The sequence below is a fragment of the Apteryx mantelli genome, chromosome 3 (genome assembly GCF_036417845.1).
Source record: "Apteryx mantelli isolate bAptMan1 chromosome 3, bAptMan1.hap1, whole genome shotgun sequence".
Classification (NCBI taxonomy): Eukaryota; Metazoa; Chordata; class Aves; order Apterygiformes; family Apterygidae; genus Apteryx; species Apteryx mantelli.
This window is the reverse complement of record NC_089980.1, coordinates 131,403,134-131,421,253: the sequence shown is the minus strand read 5'-3', so window position 1 is coordinate 131,421,253 and position 18,120 is coordinate 131,403,134. Positions and strand designations below refer to the sequence as shown.

Below are 18,120 nucleotides of genomic sequence, written 5' to 3'. Positions count from 1 at the left end.
TTAAGCAGACTTAGGTGTGTGCTATCCAACTTATCTATCAGAATTTAATAAGCAAGATAAAGTGTTACAAAATCTAGTTTATTTTTATTGTGGTAGGAAGATAAATTTCTTTGTGAGTTAGTCGAAAGAATTATCAAGTTCTTAATTAAGGCAACATTAGTACCTTTTTTTCCCCTTTATGTTATCAGGTGTTTGACTAAATCAAACTGAATGCTGTTATTTCTTTTATAGAAGTAATCTCAGTGATTTTTATATTCTGGTTTCGGTTGCTGTTAATCAGACATTTTGGGGTGTGGTTTAAATTGGTTCACATAATTTAAGTAAATTGAAAATTTGTTTAGAAGTCTTGGTCATTTAAAGGAAATACATCTCTCCAAAGAAGTAAGAAAGAACTAACTCAAGTATTACCTAATATTCAATATTTAAGGAGGTATTAAATTAGGATAAAACAATCCTTTAAAAAATTAATATGCCTTTGATTAATGTACTCTACAAAGCAAAGATTTAGTGATTTGAAAACATACATTTTAATGAAGTTGAATACAGTAAATAATACTAGCAGAACTTAAGTCTTTCTTCTCCAGGCTCCCTGTCTTCATTCTAAAATTTGACTTGGAGTTTTTCAGGAGACATAAAATAAGTTTGTGACTGTGTTGATCCATTTATCTTCAGGGGCTGTTTATTCTATGGTCCTCCTGGAACAGGTAAAACCTTGGTAGCTAGAGCTCTAGCTAATGAATGCAGTCAAGGAGACAAAAAGGTGGCTTTCTTTATGAGGAAAGGAGCAGACTGCCTCAGTAAGTGGGTCGGTGAATCCGAACGTCAACTTCGACTCCTTTTTGATCAGGTTAGAAGAAAAGAGACACTTTTCATTAATCGACCTGTGTATTATTTTGTTGTTGCTGCAATGTGTTCTAGGCAGGCAAAATTCCTAGTAATTAAATATCTGTACGTTTCCACAGAAGGGCAGGATTTGTCAAAATTTTATGTTTATGTAATAGCTGAATGCTGATGGCAGGTTTTTTGTATTGAAAACTGAGAGGGGAAAAATCTCCGGGCTTGTCCCCTGATGAAATGAACAGTCGGAATTGTTTAGTTAAGAATTGAGGGGGAAAAAAAAAAACACCACCCAAAACTTACGTCAGTGAGTTTGAATTTGGCTGGCATGTTCAAGATAAACACTCCATAAAGGAGGATGCAGGTTTGCATCTGCTGTGTATATATTTTAGTATCCATATTTGGCTTTGAAAATGATGGGCAGAAGAGAGAGTTGTGTAAAGCAGTGAAAAACAGTTGCTCAAACAAGCAGTTTTCAGACATGGATGTCTAAACAAACGGATTATGAGCAGATAAGATACTGTTTTCTGTAATTCAGTTTAAGGTGTCTCAGTTTGTGTATGTTTTGCTGTCTTAAATCTCTCAAACACACTGTAAAACTGATACACTGGTGCCATCTTGCTTATTCAGAGGAGAATACAGTCTCTCTAGCTTTGTCTGAAACAGTACTGCGGCTGAAAGTTCAGATTTCTTTTCAGACTTTTCCCCTTTAAACAAAGGTGTTTCAATATAAGTGTTACAGTTTAGCATGTTAATATTTTATAATAAAAACAAGTTATTTTCAATGTTGATGGAGAAGTTATGAATTAACCGTTAATTCAATTTTTCTGCGTGCCAGGCATACTTGATGAGACCCTCTATAATCTTTTTTGATGAAATAGATGGCTTGGCCCCTGTTCGTTCTAGTAGACAAGATCAAATTCACAGGTAATACTTCTAATATGCTATTAAAGATACATTATTATGGCAACTCAGAGTGGCATTTCTCATTGAGTTACTAAGAAAGATCTTTACTTTTTGCCTAAGCCCAGTTACACTAGAAAGGCCTGATTGTTGAGGATTTTCGATGTGGAAAGTTGCCTTTTCAGCTCTTTAGGCAGAACATAATATCCTGGGAATGGAATTGTAGTGGAGATCACCCTAAAACACAGGCTTGGAAAGCCACCTTGACCCACAGATTTCCAAAGCCATCTCTTTCCTTGCTGGCTTTGTGCTGTAAACAGACTATCTCTTGCCAGCCCAATAGAATAAGCAGTTGAAAAAAATGTTATTTCAGAGTGATAAATTGCAATGTCCTGCGAATGAACTGCACGTTTCTAGGCTTTTGATTCTGAGTGGAGGGATATGGAAATTTATCTTGAGTTAATATCATATTAATTTTTTGCCTGTTTCTTACAGCAGCTTACTGTTAAATGAAATTTTTTCTTGGTGCCTTCAATATCAATTTTGCTGCATGTTTTATGGCAACACACTTGTACAGTCTTCCTGTTTATGGACAGTAGCATTTGTATGTCCATCTCCCGCTGCTCAGCTGAGGGGACAGAAGGGGATTTCTGGGGAGAGCAGACGAGGCTGTGGAAAGGATGCGGCTGTGTCTTGATGCTGCCTTCCTCCTGCTAGTGCTATGGTTGCCCTAAACAGCATGACGTGGTCACTGGCTAATGGAAGTGGACTTTCAGAGCCACAGTAAATGTCTTCCTGAGCTCATGTTCCTGAAAACTTTTTAAAGGAGAAAGTTTGAATTTGATGTAGTACTTCCTGAAGTCATAATACTATGTATAATATAGATGATAGCAAAAGGCTCAATCTTGCTTTTAGGCTTGAAACAATTATGTTGCTTTTTTTTTAATTAGCGTTTTATTAAATTATGAGTGTTGCAGTTGGAAGAGTAAAAATTCTTGTAGTGTTCCCTATAAATTATTTTTTGAAAACTTCCTCTTAGTTCTATAGTGTCTACTCTCCTTGCGCTCATGGATGGACTGGATAATAGAGGTGAAATAGTTGTAATTGGTGCTACAAACAGACTGGATTCTATAGATCCTGCACTCAGGAGACCTGGTCGTTTTGACAGGGAATTTCTTTTCAACCTGCCTGATCAAAAGGTAAAACTTACAAAGGAGATTTATTAATAAACCTTTCTAGTATATTAAACATTTGAAGGCGTCACAGCCAATCTTATGAAAGAACAATTTATATACTTGCATCTAAGGATGTTTCATTTTGCAAAGACATTTTTAGTAAAAACATGTTGCTAATATGCATAAATTTAACAAACTTTAAATCTTCAGAACATTGTAAAAACTAAAAACACAGGTGAACTGCGTTAAACTAAATTGCATAGCTAAAAACTGTGTCTTTGTATGGATTTGTATAATGAGCCCTAAACGTTGCAGTTTTGGAACTTACGTTAGCAGAAGATGCCTGTGTTACCATGTAATGCTAAGCATAGAAAATTTACGTATAAAACTAGAAATTGTTATATTGGCAATATGAATATTTCAGTTCCTTGTAGTTTTTTATAAACTCGGCTACAAAGTTACATGAATTTCTACATGAAATTAAATGTGGTGTGCAGATTGATAGTATTTGGATTCTAGTAGAATATTTTAATGAAATACTTCTGGAATTTGTGTACATACTAAGCTAGTCAGTAATTAATTGGTGAGGCATATGACAGTAGAAGCTGTTAATCACATGTACAGCAATTAAAAATTCAATTATAAAATTATGGTAATTCCTGCTAGAACATAAGTTGTGATCAGTTCATATGTTATAATGGTGTTGATTATCCGGCAGTTAAAACATGCAACTGGCATACTGAAAAATTACTAATTATATATGAAATTTAAAAAAAGCAAAAAAACTTTGCTCTTGTGGGATTTTGAGGGCTAAGTTCTCTTATGTATTTCAGCAACATGTCAACAAATGTGTAAAATACCTTGATATTGATATGAATAAATATTTCTGTCTAAAATATCTTGACATGAATTTGGCCTGCTAATTTTGAATTACTTTTTTTCTAATCAGGCACGAAAGCACATTTTACAAATTCATACCAGGGATTGGAACCCCAAATTGTCAGATCCTTTCTTAGGAGAACTGGCTGAAAAATGTGTTGGTGAGTATTATGATACTGGTAATTTTACTATAGATGCTTTCTCTTTCTTTTGTTTACAACTTTGAAAGTATGTTAAATGTTTTCAGAATATTTTACCATTTTTAAACTTCTGTACTTTAAACAACATTCTTCTTGTAACAACAAAATATGCTTCTGCCTTACTAAAATAAAAAATTAATAGCTAGTAGTTGTTTGAAGGTAAAATACAGTCATGTTTCCTTTCTGTAGCATCCGCTGTCCTTTTAGAGGATGCATACCCACAGAGAAGCAAAATGAAGTGCGAATTGGAATCTTTGGGTAGACTTCCCTTTAAATTAGTACACTGCAGATGAGATAGGGAGACGTGTTTCTTTGTCTACGTGTGGAGGAAAAAAAAAATCAGTACTCTTTTCTTCTGTTTTTACTGAAACTGGCATGTTGTCCTCTCACAGAAGTCTCACAAACTAACCAACCTTTCTAAAGGCAATTTTTTCCCCCCCCCAAAATGCTAGCACATGACAAATACAGAATGTAGACATAGGCAGGGGGGAAAAATAATAGCACCACACCATGAGTACCTTAAATATACCTTTGGAGCGCTCAAAGACCTGCTGTACTGAATGGAGGATGGTGGTTCAAGATAAACCTGCTACTGAAAAGCTAATCAGAAATAAAACCAAATGTTTTTATAGTGAATTTAACAGAGGAAATGACCTTAAAACACCCATCACAATCTCCTCTCAACAATTTGTCATACAAAGATACATTCTCTGTCAACCATCTGCTTGGACAAGCACTGAAGTTCTCAGAAAAGGGACAGTCTCAAATATCTGTACATTGGAATCCATCATCAAAGAATAAGAACTTTAAATTGAACATCAGTCCATTCAGTCAGCTACAGTACATCCGAATTATCCTCTTCATCCACAGGGACATCTATCATCGAAGCAGTATCGCTCCGCTTTTGATGCACAAAGACCTCAACATCTTCTGGTGAGGAGAAAACATAACTATCCAGCAAACTCCAATTTAAGCTTTGCCGGGTATAAGACAGCATGTGCCAAACCCATTTCATGTAAATTCTGCTTGATTTGTGCAAAGACCTGATGCTGCTTAGTGGGAGAAAGGGGAGTAGTTGGGATAAAAACACAGTTATTTCTTGAAAGTTCACCACATTCTCGCCTTGAACACAATTATGTATTTTATAATTTCAGACCATAGGGAAAGCCATTTGTAGACCTTATTGGAAGACAGTCTGTGTGCTGAATAAAGCCCTTTAGTTCTGTGGAAAAATCAGCTAATGAAAAGAAATGCCCTTTTCTGTTTTCCTTGGCTTTCCTGTTGTCCAACTACTATGCACTTGATTTTTCTCCATTATGTATCTTGGAATTTAAATGTTTCAGTACATCCAAGATTAAAACCTTTTGGCTATTACAAGGACTCTTTAAAACTGTTGAAGTAAGGCTAGCCTATCTTCTTCATCTTGAAATTGCTTCATTGTTTTTGTAAGTGAAATCTTCAGCAACTAAGTGTTCACATAGGCTTTCCAAATTCTGTGTGGCCATGCAAATAAGACTCATTGGCCCACTTGTCACATTGATACAGTAGCTGCTAGCCTGCTGTTTTGCTCTTGTGTGCAGGTTTTCATTAATTAAAAAAATAATAATAATAAAGGCCACCTAGACTTGCAGGCTTTTGGTACAGCATGGTTTATACCTCTCTCCAGTTCAGCAAAGTTGGCAACGCTTACAAGCATATGGATCCTAATGAAGAAAAAGCTGAAACACCTACCAAAATAAATGACTTTAGGAAGCAGGTGTATGTGCAACTCAGAACTTAAGGTCAATGGGCCCAGTTTTAAGGAAATTATAAGGAAAAAGCCCCGGGACTTGCAAAAAGTAGGTTATTTCCTGAGGGTGATTTTTGCCCCAGGTATTATGGATTGCATACTTTTTATGAAACTTCTGTGTGTGGGTATGTGAGAATTAAAGAACCCACTTCACTGAATAGCCCTATAACTGCAATGACTGGGAGACAAAGTGAAGCAGCTCGGGGAGAACATGGAATTACTCAGAAGACCGCACACCAATGTCTTATTAGTACCTTTAATAAGCACAAGTAATTACTACGTTTTTTCTCCATGTAAGTGGAGAATGGGCCCCAGCTATCCTGAACTTTATAGTCTTTGCTTATCTCTCGTGCTTATTTCTTTGTTATGAATGTTAACTTTCTCTAGGTGGAGAGACTAATATCTATTAACTCAGTCTTGTAGGAAACAAAACATATTAGCAACAGAAAAAGTGTGAACTCCTCCATCTGTCATCTTGCAGATGAATCTTTTCACAATGTATTGAGGGTTATTTAAATAACATTAAAGGGAATTGTAAAGAAGCAAGCCATCAGGCTCAAGATGCTTGTTAAAAATATTCCATTCTGTGCTCATTGTTAGAGGAGCATTTTGTGACACAATGATACCATGTTAGGTTTTTCTTTCCCATCCCAATAATAATAGAGGGGGAAGTTTTGGCATTAGTGTTCGTGGTTTTTTCACAAATGTGTGAAAGACGTGGAAGTTAGTTTTCATTTCTGTCATCACACTGAGTTGTTTGCTAACTTGCTTTCCGTGCTGTCCATCTGGGGAGCTGCACTGCAGAAACTGGAAGAAGTGGTCAACACTGTTAGACTTAATGTTTGACCTGTCTCACTAGCAGCTTGTTGTAGATTTTTAGGATGGATATTAGGCAGAAGAGAGTTTAGAGAGGATGTAGTTTCTCCACAGTCGGAATATAAGAATATGGCTTAAAATTTCAGTGATCACTGTGTATTCTTTAGCGGGCTGCATGAGAGCTGGCTTGCTTACTGGAAGTTATCCGTCACAGATATTGGCCCTGTGGTGGTGATGGGTAGAGCAACGTGTGCTGCTTGGGAAGAGCATCTAGTTCTGCCCAAGTTAAGGTGCGCCAGTACCTTTTGTCTACCAAATCGAATGTCCTTTCCGAGATGCTTCAAAAATGGAAGCAAATGCAACTTAGTTTTATATGATAGTGTCAGTTTGGGCAAAAATAATTTCGGATCCTTGGCTGTTGGCATGATACATTTTATATTGCTTTGACAATGCTTTACTCATGTTCTTCCTCCTCTTAATTAGTGTGCATTTATATTTTAGAAACAAAAGTCTCTAATATTTCACAAGATACAAGATTCTCGCAGTTTTCCTGTCACTGAAATGAATGTACTGTATGCACAGGAGAGTCCCTCTGAAAGAGACACCAATTATTACTCTTCAAATGTAATTGCTCCTGAGAAATGGGAAGTAGAACTGGAGACTAATTGTGTATCTGATCACCTGAGAATTTAATTTCGAAAATAGGCTACAGGCTATTATTTCCTAATTTTGCAATTCCATGGAGATGGACAAGCTGTGATTAAAAAGACTGTTAGAAGGTGGTGTTACAGGATTTATTAATAGGAAAGATTGGAAAGGACATAGCTCCTGAGCTGCTGGATCTTTTGTGACAAAAATGCTAAACTAGTTTTTATGGTGACAGGCTTTTGGGGCACTATGTAACTCCAACAGACCTTTGATATAACAACTTTGATTTAGTCTCCAAACTTATTTGTTTTATCCAGTATGCTTGTTATGTGAAAAGTGGATCAATTTAAATGGGAAAGTAATGCCTGATGGAAAAAACAAAGCAGAATTTAAAATAAAACATGGTTTCTAATTTCTTTGCTACAGCTGTAGGTACTGCCTGTAACGGGTTGTGTACTCACACATGGTTGATGGAGTGTGCCTGCATGGTTTTGATTTCATGTTATGGGGTTAATTAAAAAAAAAAATTATAACCTTAGAGCTGAAAGTAATTAGCTGTCTAGTGACTAATAAAGATGGACATATTTGAACCTATTTCAAGACTGTTGCATGTGTTTATTTCATGTTAAGGTAACTTGTGAATGTGAATTTTTAGATTATTTTTAAATAGCAATCACAGTGTGTACACATCAGGTTTACGCAATTATAGCTACTAACCTTTTTATAAAAATGGAAAGCTTAGTTTAGAAATTGTCTAGTATTTATGATCTTCTGGCTGTGTTTTTTGAATTATGCTCAAATGTGTATGAGAAACTCAGGTGGAATTGTAAGTCTCTAGGCCAATTTAAAAATCTTTTTTATAGCTGAAAAATTGATATCTCTTATTATTATCCTCATGACTGACATAACTGAAAGAGGAGGCTGGAAAATTGTCAGTCTCCTTTATTTAATTGCTTCCTGTTTTATTTTTCAATACTTTGTATGCAGTCATCTTTGTTTCTTGTTTCGGTATGGATCTTGTAAAAATGTGTGTGCCAGCAGCACTGAAAGAACAGCAGAGGATAGAAAGAGAGAAACAGAGCAGGCTTCAGTCATGGGGCTCAGGGCTGCCAAAAGACCAATATAAAAATAGAGAAGAAAAAGTGCCAACAGTGGAAGACCAAAAAAAAAAAAAAGAAAAGTCTGATTAAAAAAATTGATCAAGAACAATTTAACTAATAATTGGTGAAGAGCTTCTACAAACACTTCTTTGCAAAGCCGCGAACTTTTATATGGTGATACGCTTTTTCTTAACAGGAGTTTTCCTCTTATCTTATTCCTCTTATCTCTTATTCTTCTTATTAAACATTTTTTTTTATATTGCTCATTTTATCAGTTTGTAAAAACGTAAAGTCAGTGAGGCTCATCCAGTGTAACAAAATTACTTTGCTTTTTAAAAATATATTTGTGTGAAGATGTTAAATAGAAGAGGAGGGGGGCTAGTGTGTTACAAAAAGCTCCCATACTTTAGAGAATATTAAGGAAAAAGGCAGAGAGGAGACAGATCTTAAACTGTGTGGGGGAAAAGAGAGAGCATACTTCACAGTGAAAACGTAGATCATTAACTTTCATGAGGGATTCATTTCTTGCCTTATTTTAATACAACTATAGAAAATTTCTTGATACATAGCATTGTCACTGTATAATTATGATTTGCACTAGACCTGTACCTTTTCACAGATGCTCTGTGGGCCTTGATAACGAAGTATTACTGACTGTTTTTAGCTTTAGGCGTGTTTGAAACATGTGCAGCGCACCAGTGCTATTTCATGGAAGATACTTTTTTTGTTTGTTTGTTTTTGTTTTGTGCTCTAGGGTACTGTGGAGCTGACATAAAAGCACTTTGCACTGAGGCTGCCTTGATTGCCCTGAGACGACGCTATCCCCAGATTTATGTGAGCAGTCAGAAACTACAGCTTGATGTTTCTTCAGTAGTTCTCAGCGCACAAGATTTTTATCATGCAATGCAGAACATTGTGCCTGCTTCCCAACGTGCTGTGACATCTTCAGGACATGCGTTATCTCCTGTGATCAGACCGTTGTTGGAACGTACCTTCGCTGACCTTCTTGAGGTCTTACACAAGGTGTTTCCCCATGCTGAGTTTAGCCAGGGTGACAAAAATGAAGGTACGTGGCTTTGGGGGGTTTTGTTTTGCAAATCCTGTTTAAAACTGGAAAAATTTCACTTAGCTTTCTTCTATTGCTAGCCTAAAAACTCGTGTATTTGTTTTAGTGTTATGTTAGAGCATAAATACAATTTCCTTGGATGTTACTTAATTATTTTGGCTGATTTCGTGTTGCTGTAGAATTTAATAAACTGACTTACCCATGGGATCTTGGTCTACATATGGCTGCCATCTGAAAAAAAAGGAAGACCCCCCCCCCAAGGAATTTACAATTGAAATATGAGAAATAATGGGGCATAATCAGTTGGTGGAACATAAGAAAATGGTGAGATACTTGCTCAGTGTGTTAGGACCTGACCTGTCCTAAGTGACCATTAGCTGTCCCCCTGTCCTCTGTGTGTTGAGGGTGCAGAAGCAGGACTGGGCTGCAGAGAAGCATGGTGGGGAGCCAGCACCTCGGCAGGTGACAGTCTGGTTAGACAGGGCACCTGAGCCTCTGCAATGGTCATCTACTGGTGGGAGAGCACGTCCTGGTGCTTCCTCCCCTTCTACTGGCCTGCTGCACTTCTGATCCTGGAAATTGATTCTGCTGCGTTAGCACGTTGAGAACTACTTGCTGTTTCATCAGCTTAGCTTTCTGCCAAACTAGCGAGCAAAATCAACTCAGTAAGGGGTCAGACGTGTGCCAGGACCCTGCCGCAATGGGAGCACCGCAAGTGCATCGAGGAAGCAGGCGATCAGGGGAAGTGTGGCTGTTTTGACTGGCAGGGAGTCAATAGGTTCTGCTTTTTTGCCTAGCTGTTCTGAGATGTACTTTAATAGTTATTCTAGTCATTTCTTGGAAGTTAAGTATTGAAAAAGATATCTTGGTTTTTGATACCTACTTATTTTGGCAAGCTATTTTTGGTGTTTTTATTTGGGAGCGAAGCCACCCACCCCCCACACTTTATAAATAGTACTTGTGGTTGCGTGTGAACTTGGGAATAGCTCAGAGTCATAAAGCCAATCTGTGACAGCTCTGACTTTATTTTCTCTCCTCTTCCAGAGCATGCTTTCGAACTGCAGGCCAGGCAGCTTATGCTGATCCTCCTGCTGGCTGCTGCACCTCCACCAGCCCAGCTGTGCATTTTTGCTCTATCCCTCACACTTACTTTAGTACATGTCAGGCCCTTAGTTAAACCATTTTAGCAGGCAAACTCATCCAAAAACGAAGCATTTTTTGTTGGATTAGTTTTCTGCTGACTATGGGATAGCTGGAGGTTTCAATGAGCGTTGGAGCTGGCACGAGAAAGGGCCTGGGAATACGTGGTGGTGGGTAGGGGGAGGTGAGCTGGTAAGCTGGTTTGCAGCAGCTAGTGGTTAGATCATGTTAGGCTGCCTTGGAACCATAAATTAAGATGGTGAAGTCTCCGTGTATACTTTTAACCTGTTGGTAATGCCCAGTTTTGAAGGCTGTCATTACTGTAGTGAGTTGAATTGAAATGTCCCTGTATCTGTTTTAAAGTTCTGGTTCAGAATATTTTCATGGATTGTATTTTTTTTTTTTCTTTCCTGTTTATTCCTGCTCATTATTGCTACCAAAGTGAGTTTGGCAACTTCCACTGAGTTAAAATATTTAAGAGATAACTCTGCTTCTGTAATGTAATGTTATGCATTTGTAATAAATAGATTGAAGTTTGTTTGCAGATACTTGATTTTTGAATATAGAAGAGCCAAGGTATCTTCTGAAGTTTCTTTTATGCCTTAATTTGTCCTCTTCTTATCTACTTAAACCAAACAAAACATTGAATATTAAGTTTAATCTATGTTAAAACAACAAAATTTGTTTTCATGCATAATGATTTTAAATGTGAATGTAGATTACATTCCAGTCAACTGTAGACAATAAAAAAAAAACCTTAATGCTTCGGTTTATTTCTTGATTTCGAAGACAGGTACATGACACGTGCTTACCAGTGTAATTACAATTTGAAAATCTTGTTTCCTCCTTGACTTTGCAGTTCACTGATGATTTGTTTCCTGGAATTCAGTGACTCAGACCCACAAGCAAAGGATGCCACAGAGGCTTGATGTTTGGCATTAAAAGATGGGCTGCTATTTTATTAAGAATCCTATATTTTAGGAAGTAAAAGCTATGCCCAGTGCATGGGCATAGGACATACCCTATGGGCTACATTTGGTATAGCAAAAATTCTGCCTATTTGGGCACTGCAGTGAGCCAAGAGGTAGAAGGGATGTGCCTAGTTGCTTTGAAGGCCTCTATCCTTGCCCAGTTAGATGTCCAGCAGCTTCTGACCTGATATTTCCTGCTGCGGCCTGGCTTTCGGCCGCTGTTGGGATCTGCAGGCCTCTTTGCGTTATCTCCTCTCTCTGAGGAGCGATTGCTAGGTGTCTGGCCACCCTTTGCCAAGAGGTAGGGCGTGTCCTCAGCACATCTCAGTGGAGCAGTGTTCCTCACCAGCCTGCCCTGCGTCACATGCTGGAGAGTCACACTGGTGTCGCTCTATAGTTCACACTCCCATTTCGCAGTGGTCCGTTTCGCTCAGCTGCTGGCGCCTGCCCCGCTGTCAGGATTTCAGCCAGCGTGCTGCAGGGATGCTGCTGAGCTGCTCCAGAAACTGCCCATCCATTGCCCAACATCTCGTTCCGCAGGAGACCTGGCCTCAGCACGGCTCCTGCCAGCCCACTGCACAGCTCGGTGGCTGGGACCGTTGTGCTCCTGTCCGTGCTGGCTGATTTCTGTAAGGAGACGAGCATGGCTCGTTTAGGGCAACATCGACTAAATTCCTCTTCTGGGGGTAAATATCGGGGGGTAAAGATCTTGGAGCAGTTTAATTTCCTTTTTGTAATCACAGCAGCTTACTCTCAATTTCATTGTAGCTCTGGGAGCTACTTTCGATGTACCCGTTTGGAGGAAATGGATGCCAAAAGTGGTATTATAATCCCCTGGGAGGTTCCTGCCCTATGCACCTTATTTTTTTGGCCCTCTTAATTTTATCAGGTGTTTTGCTTCAGCTCTCCCAAGAGAGCTCAGTGGTGACCAAGTCTGACCTGGATCTTTTTTCTGGCTGCCAAATGGCGATGTTTAGTAATGTAATTTTCAGTGAATGTAATTTTCAGCTGTGTGGGTCTTCTGTCAGCTGGGGTGGTGGTGGTGTTATTAAAGGCCATATTTGTATTTCTTTGTGGTTCTTTGCTCCTGTTGACTGTCTTTTGAATGTAATCAGTCTTTCAGCTTTTTGTTTCTAAACGCCTATATAGAAAGTACTTCAGTTCATTATGCTAATACATTAGCAAAGGGATTAAAATAGTTTAAGGTGCAGGATATGAGCACAAAGTTAATTGAACTGATAGTGATTAAAGGGAGTCTGATATTCTTTGGCAGAAAGAATATATAGAATATAGAAAGCAATTCTCTCTTGTAAACGTGCATTGCCCAGTTCATGCTGAGCATAATTTTGGAAGTAGTGTACCTGTGAAAACTTGGGCACTTAAAGAAATACAAAATTCTGTATTGTCAGAGAAATTAACAGAGTTTATAACTTTATCCTTGAAAAACTCTAGCAGTGAAATAAAACTAAAGGAAACATTGCATAGTACGTTAAAGCACTGATGTAATTTTATTGTGATAAAGCATGTTACACTTTTCATGTTAGTGAAATTGTTGTTCTGCTTGATGGTTTAAAAGTAAATTGTATTTATGTAAATTGTATTAAAGTAAATTGTATTTATGCTTAGGCTTCTGCAATACTTGATTTGTGTTGTTTTTTGAAGTAGCAAGTGTTTATCATCCTGCATCCTGATATTTAGACAGTTTTGAGTCATACTTTTCCTACTTTTAAAATGTGTTACAGTTCGTATGAAGAAAATTCTAATGCCTTCTCTTGTTTGTTGCAAGTGTTCTTAGAAGTGGTAAGACTCTAATTCATGTATCTCTTGAAACAGATGTACCAAGTCTAATATTAGATGATAGTGAAGATGAGAATGCTTCATCAATTTTTGAGACGAGCTGTCACTCAGGATCACCAAAGAAACAGTCATCAGCTGCTATACATAAACCCTACCTTCATTTTACAATGTGAGTGTCTCTCTAAGTGCGTTTAACTAGATAAAGCTAGGAAATGCTTCGTTCAGCAGAGGTAATAAGGATAATCTCTTGTTTCGTGGTGACAATGGTGTTCTGTGACGGGAACACACAAGTGTACAACCAAGAGTTTTAGCTATGTGAATGGTCTCAGGAAAGGCCACGTCTTAGGCATCAGGAAGTTTGCAGCAGATAGATGGAGCTTAGAAGTAAATCTCAGTTAGATCTTTACAGTGATTCTCAATTGTTACAAACTCTGTGTCGATTTGCAAGGAAAAAAATGGGGAGATACTTGGGAATATTTTGGAGGGAGAGATGTAGAGGTTTGCTTTGTGGGAAACGTTACAATGTCGGTGTAGATTTGTTTTGCTTTTTCTTGGTCTGAAGTCCTGTTGAGCTTCAGTGAATGCAGCTGCTTGAGTGCATCATATATTTAATGCATTCAGCATTTTAACATGTTTTTTCCTTGTTTTTCATGGAAAGTTTCAGGGAAATGGGAATTTAGAAAGTGTGTGTGAAATTTGGATGAGTCTTCCCAGTATAAATTGAATTGGCTACAGTAATAAACTAACAGTAATGAACTAACAGTTCTTTGCTTTTTTATTACGAATAGCTTTAAAATATTTGTGTAGATTCTGCTGGGAGTCTGTTTAATAAAGAAAATGGAGATAGACCAACTGTTGAGTAGTAGTAAAGTTTTGTAGAGCCATCTTGTGGAAAAGTGTAAAATTTTCAGTGCTGAAGAATGATTGATGCCAGAACAGCATTTACAGTCATATGAGCTGAAAAATAATCGAGTTAATTTAAATTCAAATAGTTTAAGTCCTCTGAGAGGTACACGGTCAAGCATGGTAATCCCAAATTTAAGTTTTTTGTTGGGTAAGGGGGAACCCAAAACAAAACAAACCACAATGCATGTTTGCGTGATTGTGTGTCTAAATGAAATAATCTGGAAGAGTGTTTCTTTTTGTAAAGCATGTAAACCTCAGTTAATATATTTTATTGAACGTTTTTCATTGCTTTCTGTCTGTAACCTCCACTACCAGAATTGAAAAGCCAAAGGTCAGCACAGTCATTACAAAATATTTAACGAATAATGAAAGCAGCCAGTCTTGTTTCACTGCCAGAACAGAGTGATGTAGAGATAAAGATAGCTTAATGAGAGAAAATATAAATTAATTTTAATTCTTTATTGCTTTATAATCAACTTACTATAAATGAGAAAGACTTTTAATGGAAAACCGAACAGGTCTCTCTTCCTTTGTCACCACCCCCCCCCCCCAAAAGGGGCAAAAAAAAAAAAAAAATCAAAAAACTTTGTATGGAATCCTTAGGATTTCTTCTTGACAGCAAAAAAATATATATATATAGATATAGATATTATTTATATAATATAAAAATTCTAATATATAAGTATGTTTTTATAATAATATAATTAATAACCCCCCCATCCTTCTCCTGTCTGGAAGTCTACTAAATAGAGGCATAGAATATAAATACTCCTTTAAGAATTAAGTTTTATTAATACTGGACAGGGTCCTATTTCTTAATTCAGCAGAGTACTGAAATGTTAAGTTCAATGTTGGGTAGCGCTTTTAAGGGATGAATAGGTTGACCTGGTATTCCTGAGGCTACTGAAGAACTACTTTTGTAGTTAGGCCTGAACTAGGCGTAATTAAATGGATATCTTCATTGGAATGCCATTGTCTGTTCATGTTAGCAAAGAATTGGTTTTAAATAAACTGATTATAATCAAAGTTTGCATCAATTTAATATTATGTGCATAGTTTTGCACAGATGAGCTGGAATAGTGCTGAGCTATGTTAGAGTCATCAAAATCTTTTTAGACTGTCCAGTGGGAAACCATTATCTATTATTTACAAGTTGTTTGCTTCCTGAAAAAAAATAGCTTGATAAAATGAAACAGTGATTCTGATGTATATCGCTACACTGATAACATTTACATGTTAACTGTATTTATTAAATGTTACTCTGTTATAGGTCAGCTTACCACCAGCCAACCTCTTACAGACCAAGATTACTGCTATCTGGAGAGAGAGGTTCGGGTCAGACTTCGCACCTTGCTCCAGCACTATTGCACACTCTTGAAAAATTCTCTGTACACCGGCTAGATCTGCCAGCACTTTATTCAGTCAGTGCCAAAACGCCTGAAGAATCGTGTGCACAGGTAACAGTTCAGATTATCTTAATGAGTAAATTTTGTGATTCTGAACCAGATTAGTTGCCTCTAAATAAAGGTAGTTAGCTGGCATGAAACTTAAAAGCCAGGTTTTCCTAGGCTCCTTCTATAATGTATGGTTAAAAGAAAGGTGCTTCCAGAGGGTGATTCCGATCTCTCTGCTGGCTTGTGAGAGTAATTAAATGTTTAGGTACCTGACTGAGGAGTCGAGTTAATGTCAAGTAAGATAAATCTGGTATTTGGTTCCTGACTTTCATTTTTATTAGCTTGTGTATGAATTGGTGTGCTGTGATGTTGTTACTTAATTACTTCATTTTAATTGTATATTTCAAAAAACTTTGTGGAGGATTTTGCATTGATTGCAGAAAAGCTTAATTTTTATCTTGATTGTTCAGTCTTAACAAGTTTTTAAAACATGTGACAAGAAGTTGTTTTGTAGTCCCTAGCACATTGACCTAAAATAATTGGATGATGCAGCTAACAGTCACTAACACTTGTTTAGAAAGCCTTTATCACTAGATAATTTTATTTTACTGGAGCATTTCTATATCAAATACCATAAACTTCTGTCATTTTTCCAGTCCACAAGAGTTTTATTTCTCACAAGGGTTAATACAAATCAGTTTCTCAGTTTAAATACCAGTGTTTCTTTTAACTAGATCTTTCGTGAAGCTCGAAGAACAGTACCGAGTATTGTTTACATGCCTCATATTGGTGATTGGTGGGAAGCTGTCAGTGAAACTGTGAGAGCTACTTTTCTAACTTTGCTGCAAGATATACCATCTTTTTCCCCTATATTTCTACTGTCTACCTCTGAGTCCATGTACAGTGAATTGCCTGAAGAGGTAAGTTTACTCTGAAAGAAAGCATTGTTAGAGATGCTTATGTTCTTCAGAATGTTTTGATTATGTAAAACCAAAAAACACTCTATTTTGCACTTTTTTCTAACTTAATTTAAAATATGTCAAGCTGAAAATATAGTGTTAATTTAATTTAGTGTCTGTAATTTTCTTTAATGAAGAATATAGTTCCATAATACAAATTTTCATAATCTCTATACTACTCTGCTGCAAAAACAAAATTTTTTTGGACAACACTTGATTTTTTGAAGAGAGAACATTTCTATAAGGAAACCATCATGGGTTTCTTCTCTGACCTACTGCTGAAGGTACTGATGGAATTCCAGTAACATGTCTGGTTACAGATGTATAAGTCCAGAGGAGCCTGTTGAAGCTGATGAAATTTGTCTGGATATAGCCTCCAGTGTAAATAAACGTGCATTTAGTTTAAAGACTTAAGTTTAACTTTACATCTTCTGAAATTCAAGATGTTTATGTAGTTTTTTTTATATTTTCCCAACATTTTATTTGATTTTTCTCCTGTCCTTTCTCTTCTTTTCACTGCAGATGTGGCCTTTGCTAGGGTCATGGGACACTACAAGTTTAGTTATTACAGAAAATTCAGTGAGAATTACACATGTTCATTTTCTTTAGGCAGTGTACAGCGTTGGATAGAGCTTATTCTCCTGTGGCTCAATTTGAAGTTTGTGACTGATGTATTAATATGGGCACTAATCATGTAGTTTTGAGAGGATGCCCAATTTTCATATGACATTATTTTCTTTTTAGGTGAAATGTATCTTCAGAATCCAGTATGAAGAGGTTTTTTATATTCAAAGACCAAGTGGAGAAGACAGACTTCGATTTTTCAAAGGGTTAATTCTTGATGAGGCAGCAATGCCCCCACCAAGAAGGAAACAGGCTGGTAAACTAAGTTACAGTAAAACTACTAATAATGTGATCAGAATGTTTTGTTCTGTGATATTTTTCTTTTTCAAAAGGTTTGGGTAAATTACAGTTAGCATAATTAACCAGTGACAGTGTATCAGTGCCAAGAATAAATTTCTCACATGTTATTTGGTGGGAGGAATGGAAGAGTTACGATTGTCAGTTTTAAAAAATGGAGAGCCTTGGGGCTAAGAATACATAGAGGCCTGATAGGTCAGGCAAATTAAATATATAGTGAAAGACAGAATGGCATAATCCCAAGGTCCATTTGTCTGACTTCTTGTTTTTTTTTCCTAGCTCTTCGTGCTATGGAAGTTCTTCCTCTTGCACTGCCATGTCCTGCCCGTGAGCTGTCAGAAACAGAAAAACAACGAATGGAGGACCAGGAAGAGAACACATTGAGAGAGCTGCGGTTGTTTCTCAGGGATGTTACCAAGAGGCTGGCCACAGACAAACGCTTTAACATCTTCAGCAAACCGGTGGATATTGAAGAGGTCTTGTTTCAGTAATGTGCAAACAATGAAGTTGAATCTATTAGAAAGAGAATATCAATTTGAAAAAGGAATGGATAAGTTAATAAGCAAAACTGATGTTTTATCCATGGTCTTTCCCATCTGGAATATTAATTTTAGCTGGT

The 18,120-nt window shown here is 37.1% G+C and overlaps 1 protein-coding gene across 2 annotated transcripts in view; it reads left to right on the top strand.

The window, feature by feature from the left end:
- ATAD2B (ATPase family AAA domain containing 2B) overlaps positions 1 to 18,120 on the top strand; it is an 83,242-nt gene that overhangs the window by 30,366 nt on the left and 34,756 nt on the right. The window contains exons 12-21 of one of the 2 annotated variants that reach the window (XM_067294348.1): positions 673 to 847; positions 1,676 to 1,764; positions 2,780 to 2,939; positions 3,865 to 3,955; positions 9,102 to 9,413; positions 13,358 to 13,490; positions 15,498 to 15,684; positions 16,356 to 16,541; positions 17,325 to 17,460; positions 17,781 to 17,962. In XM_067294348.1, coding sequence (XP_067150449.1) covers positions 673 to 847; positions 1,676 to 1,764; positions 2,780 to 2,939; positions 3,865 to 3,955; positions 9,102 to 9,413; positions 13,358 to 13,490; positions 15,498 to 15,684; positions 16,356 to 16,541; positions 17,325 to 17,460; positions 17,781 to 17,962 — 1,651 coding nt within the window. Of the gene's footprint in view, positions 1 to 672; positions 848 to 1,675; positions 1,765 to 2,779; positions 2,940 to 3,864; positions 3,956 to 9,101; positions 9,414 to 13,357; positions 13,491 to 15,497; positions 15,685 to 16,355; positions 16,542 to 17,324; positions 17,461 to 17,780; positions 17,978 to 18,120 lie in introns of both variants that reach the window. The other variant, XM_067294347.1, reaches the window with a different exon arrangement.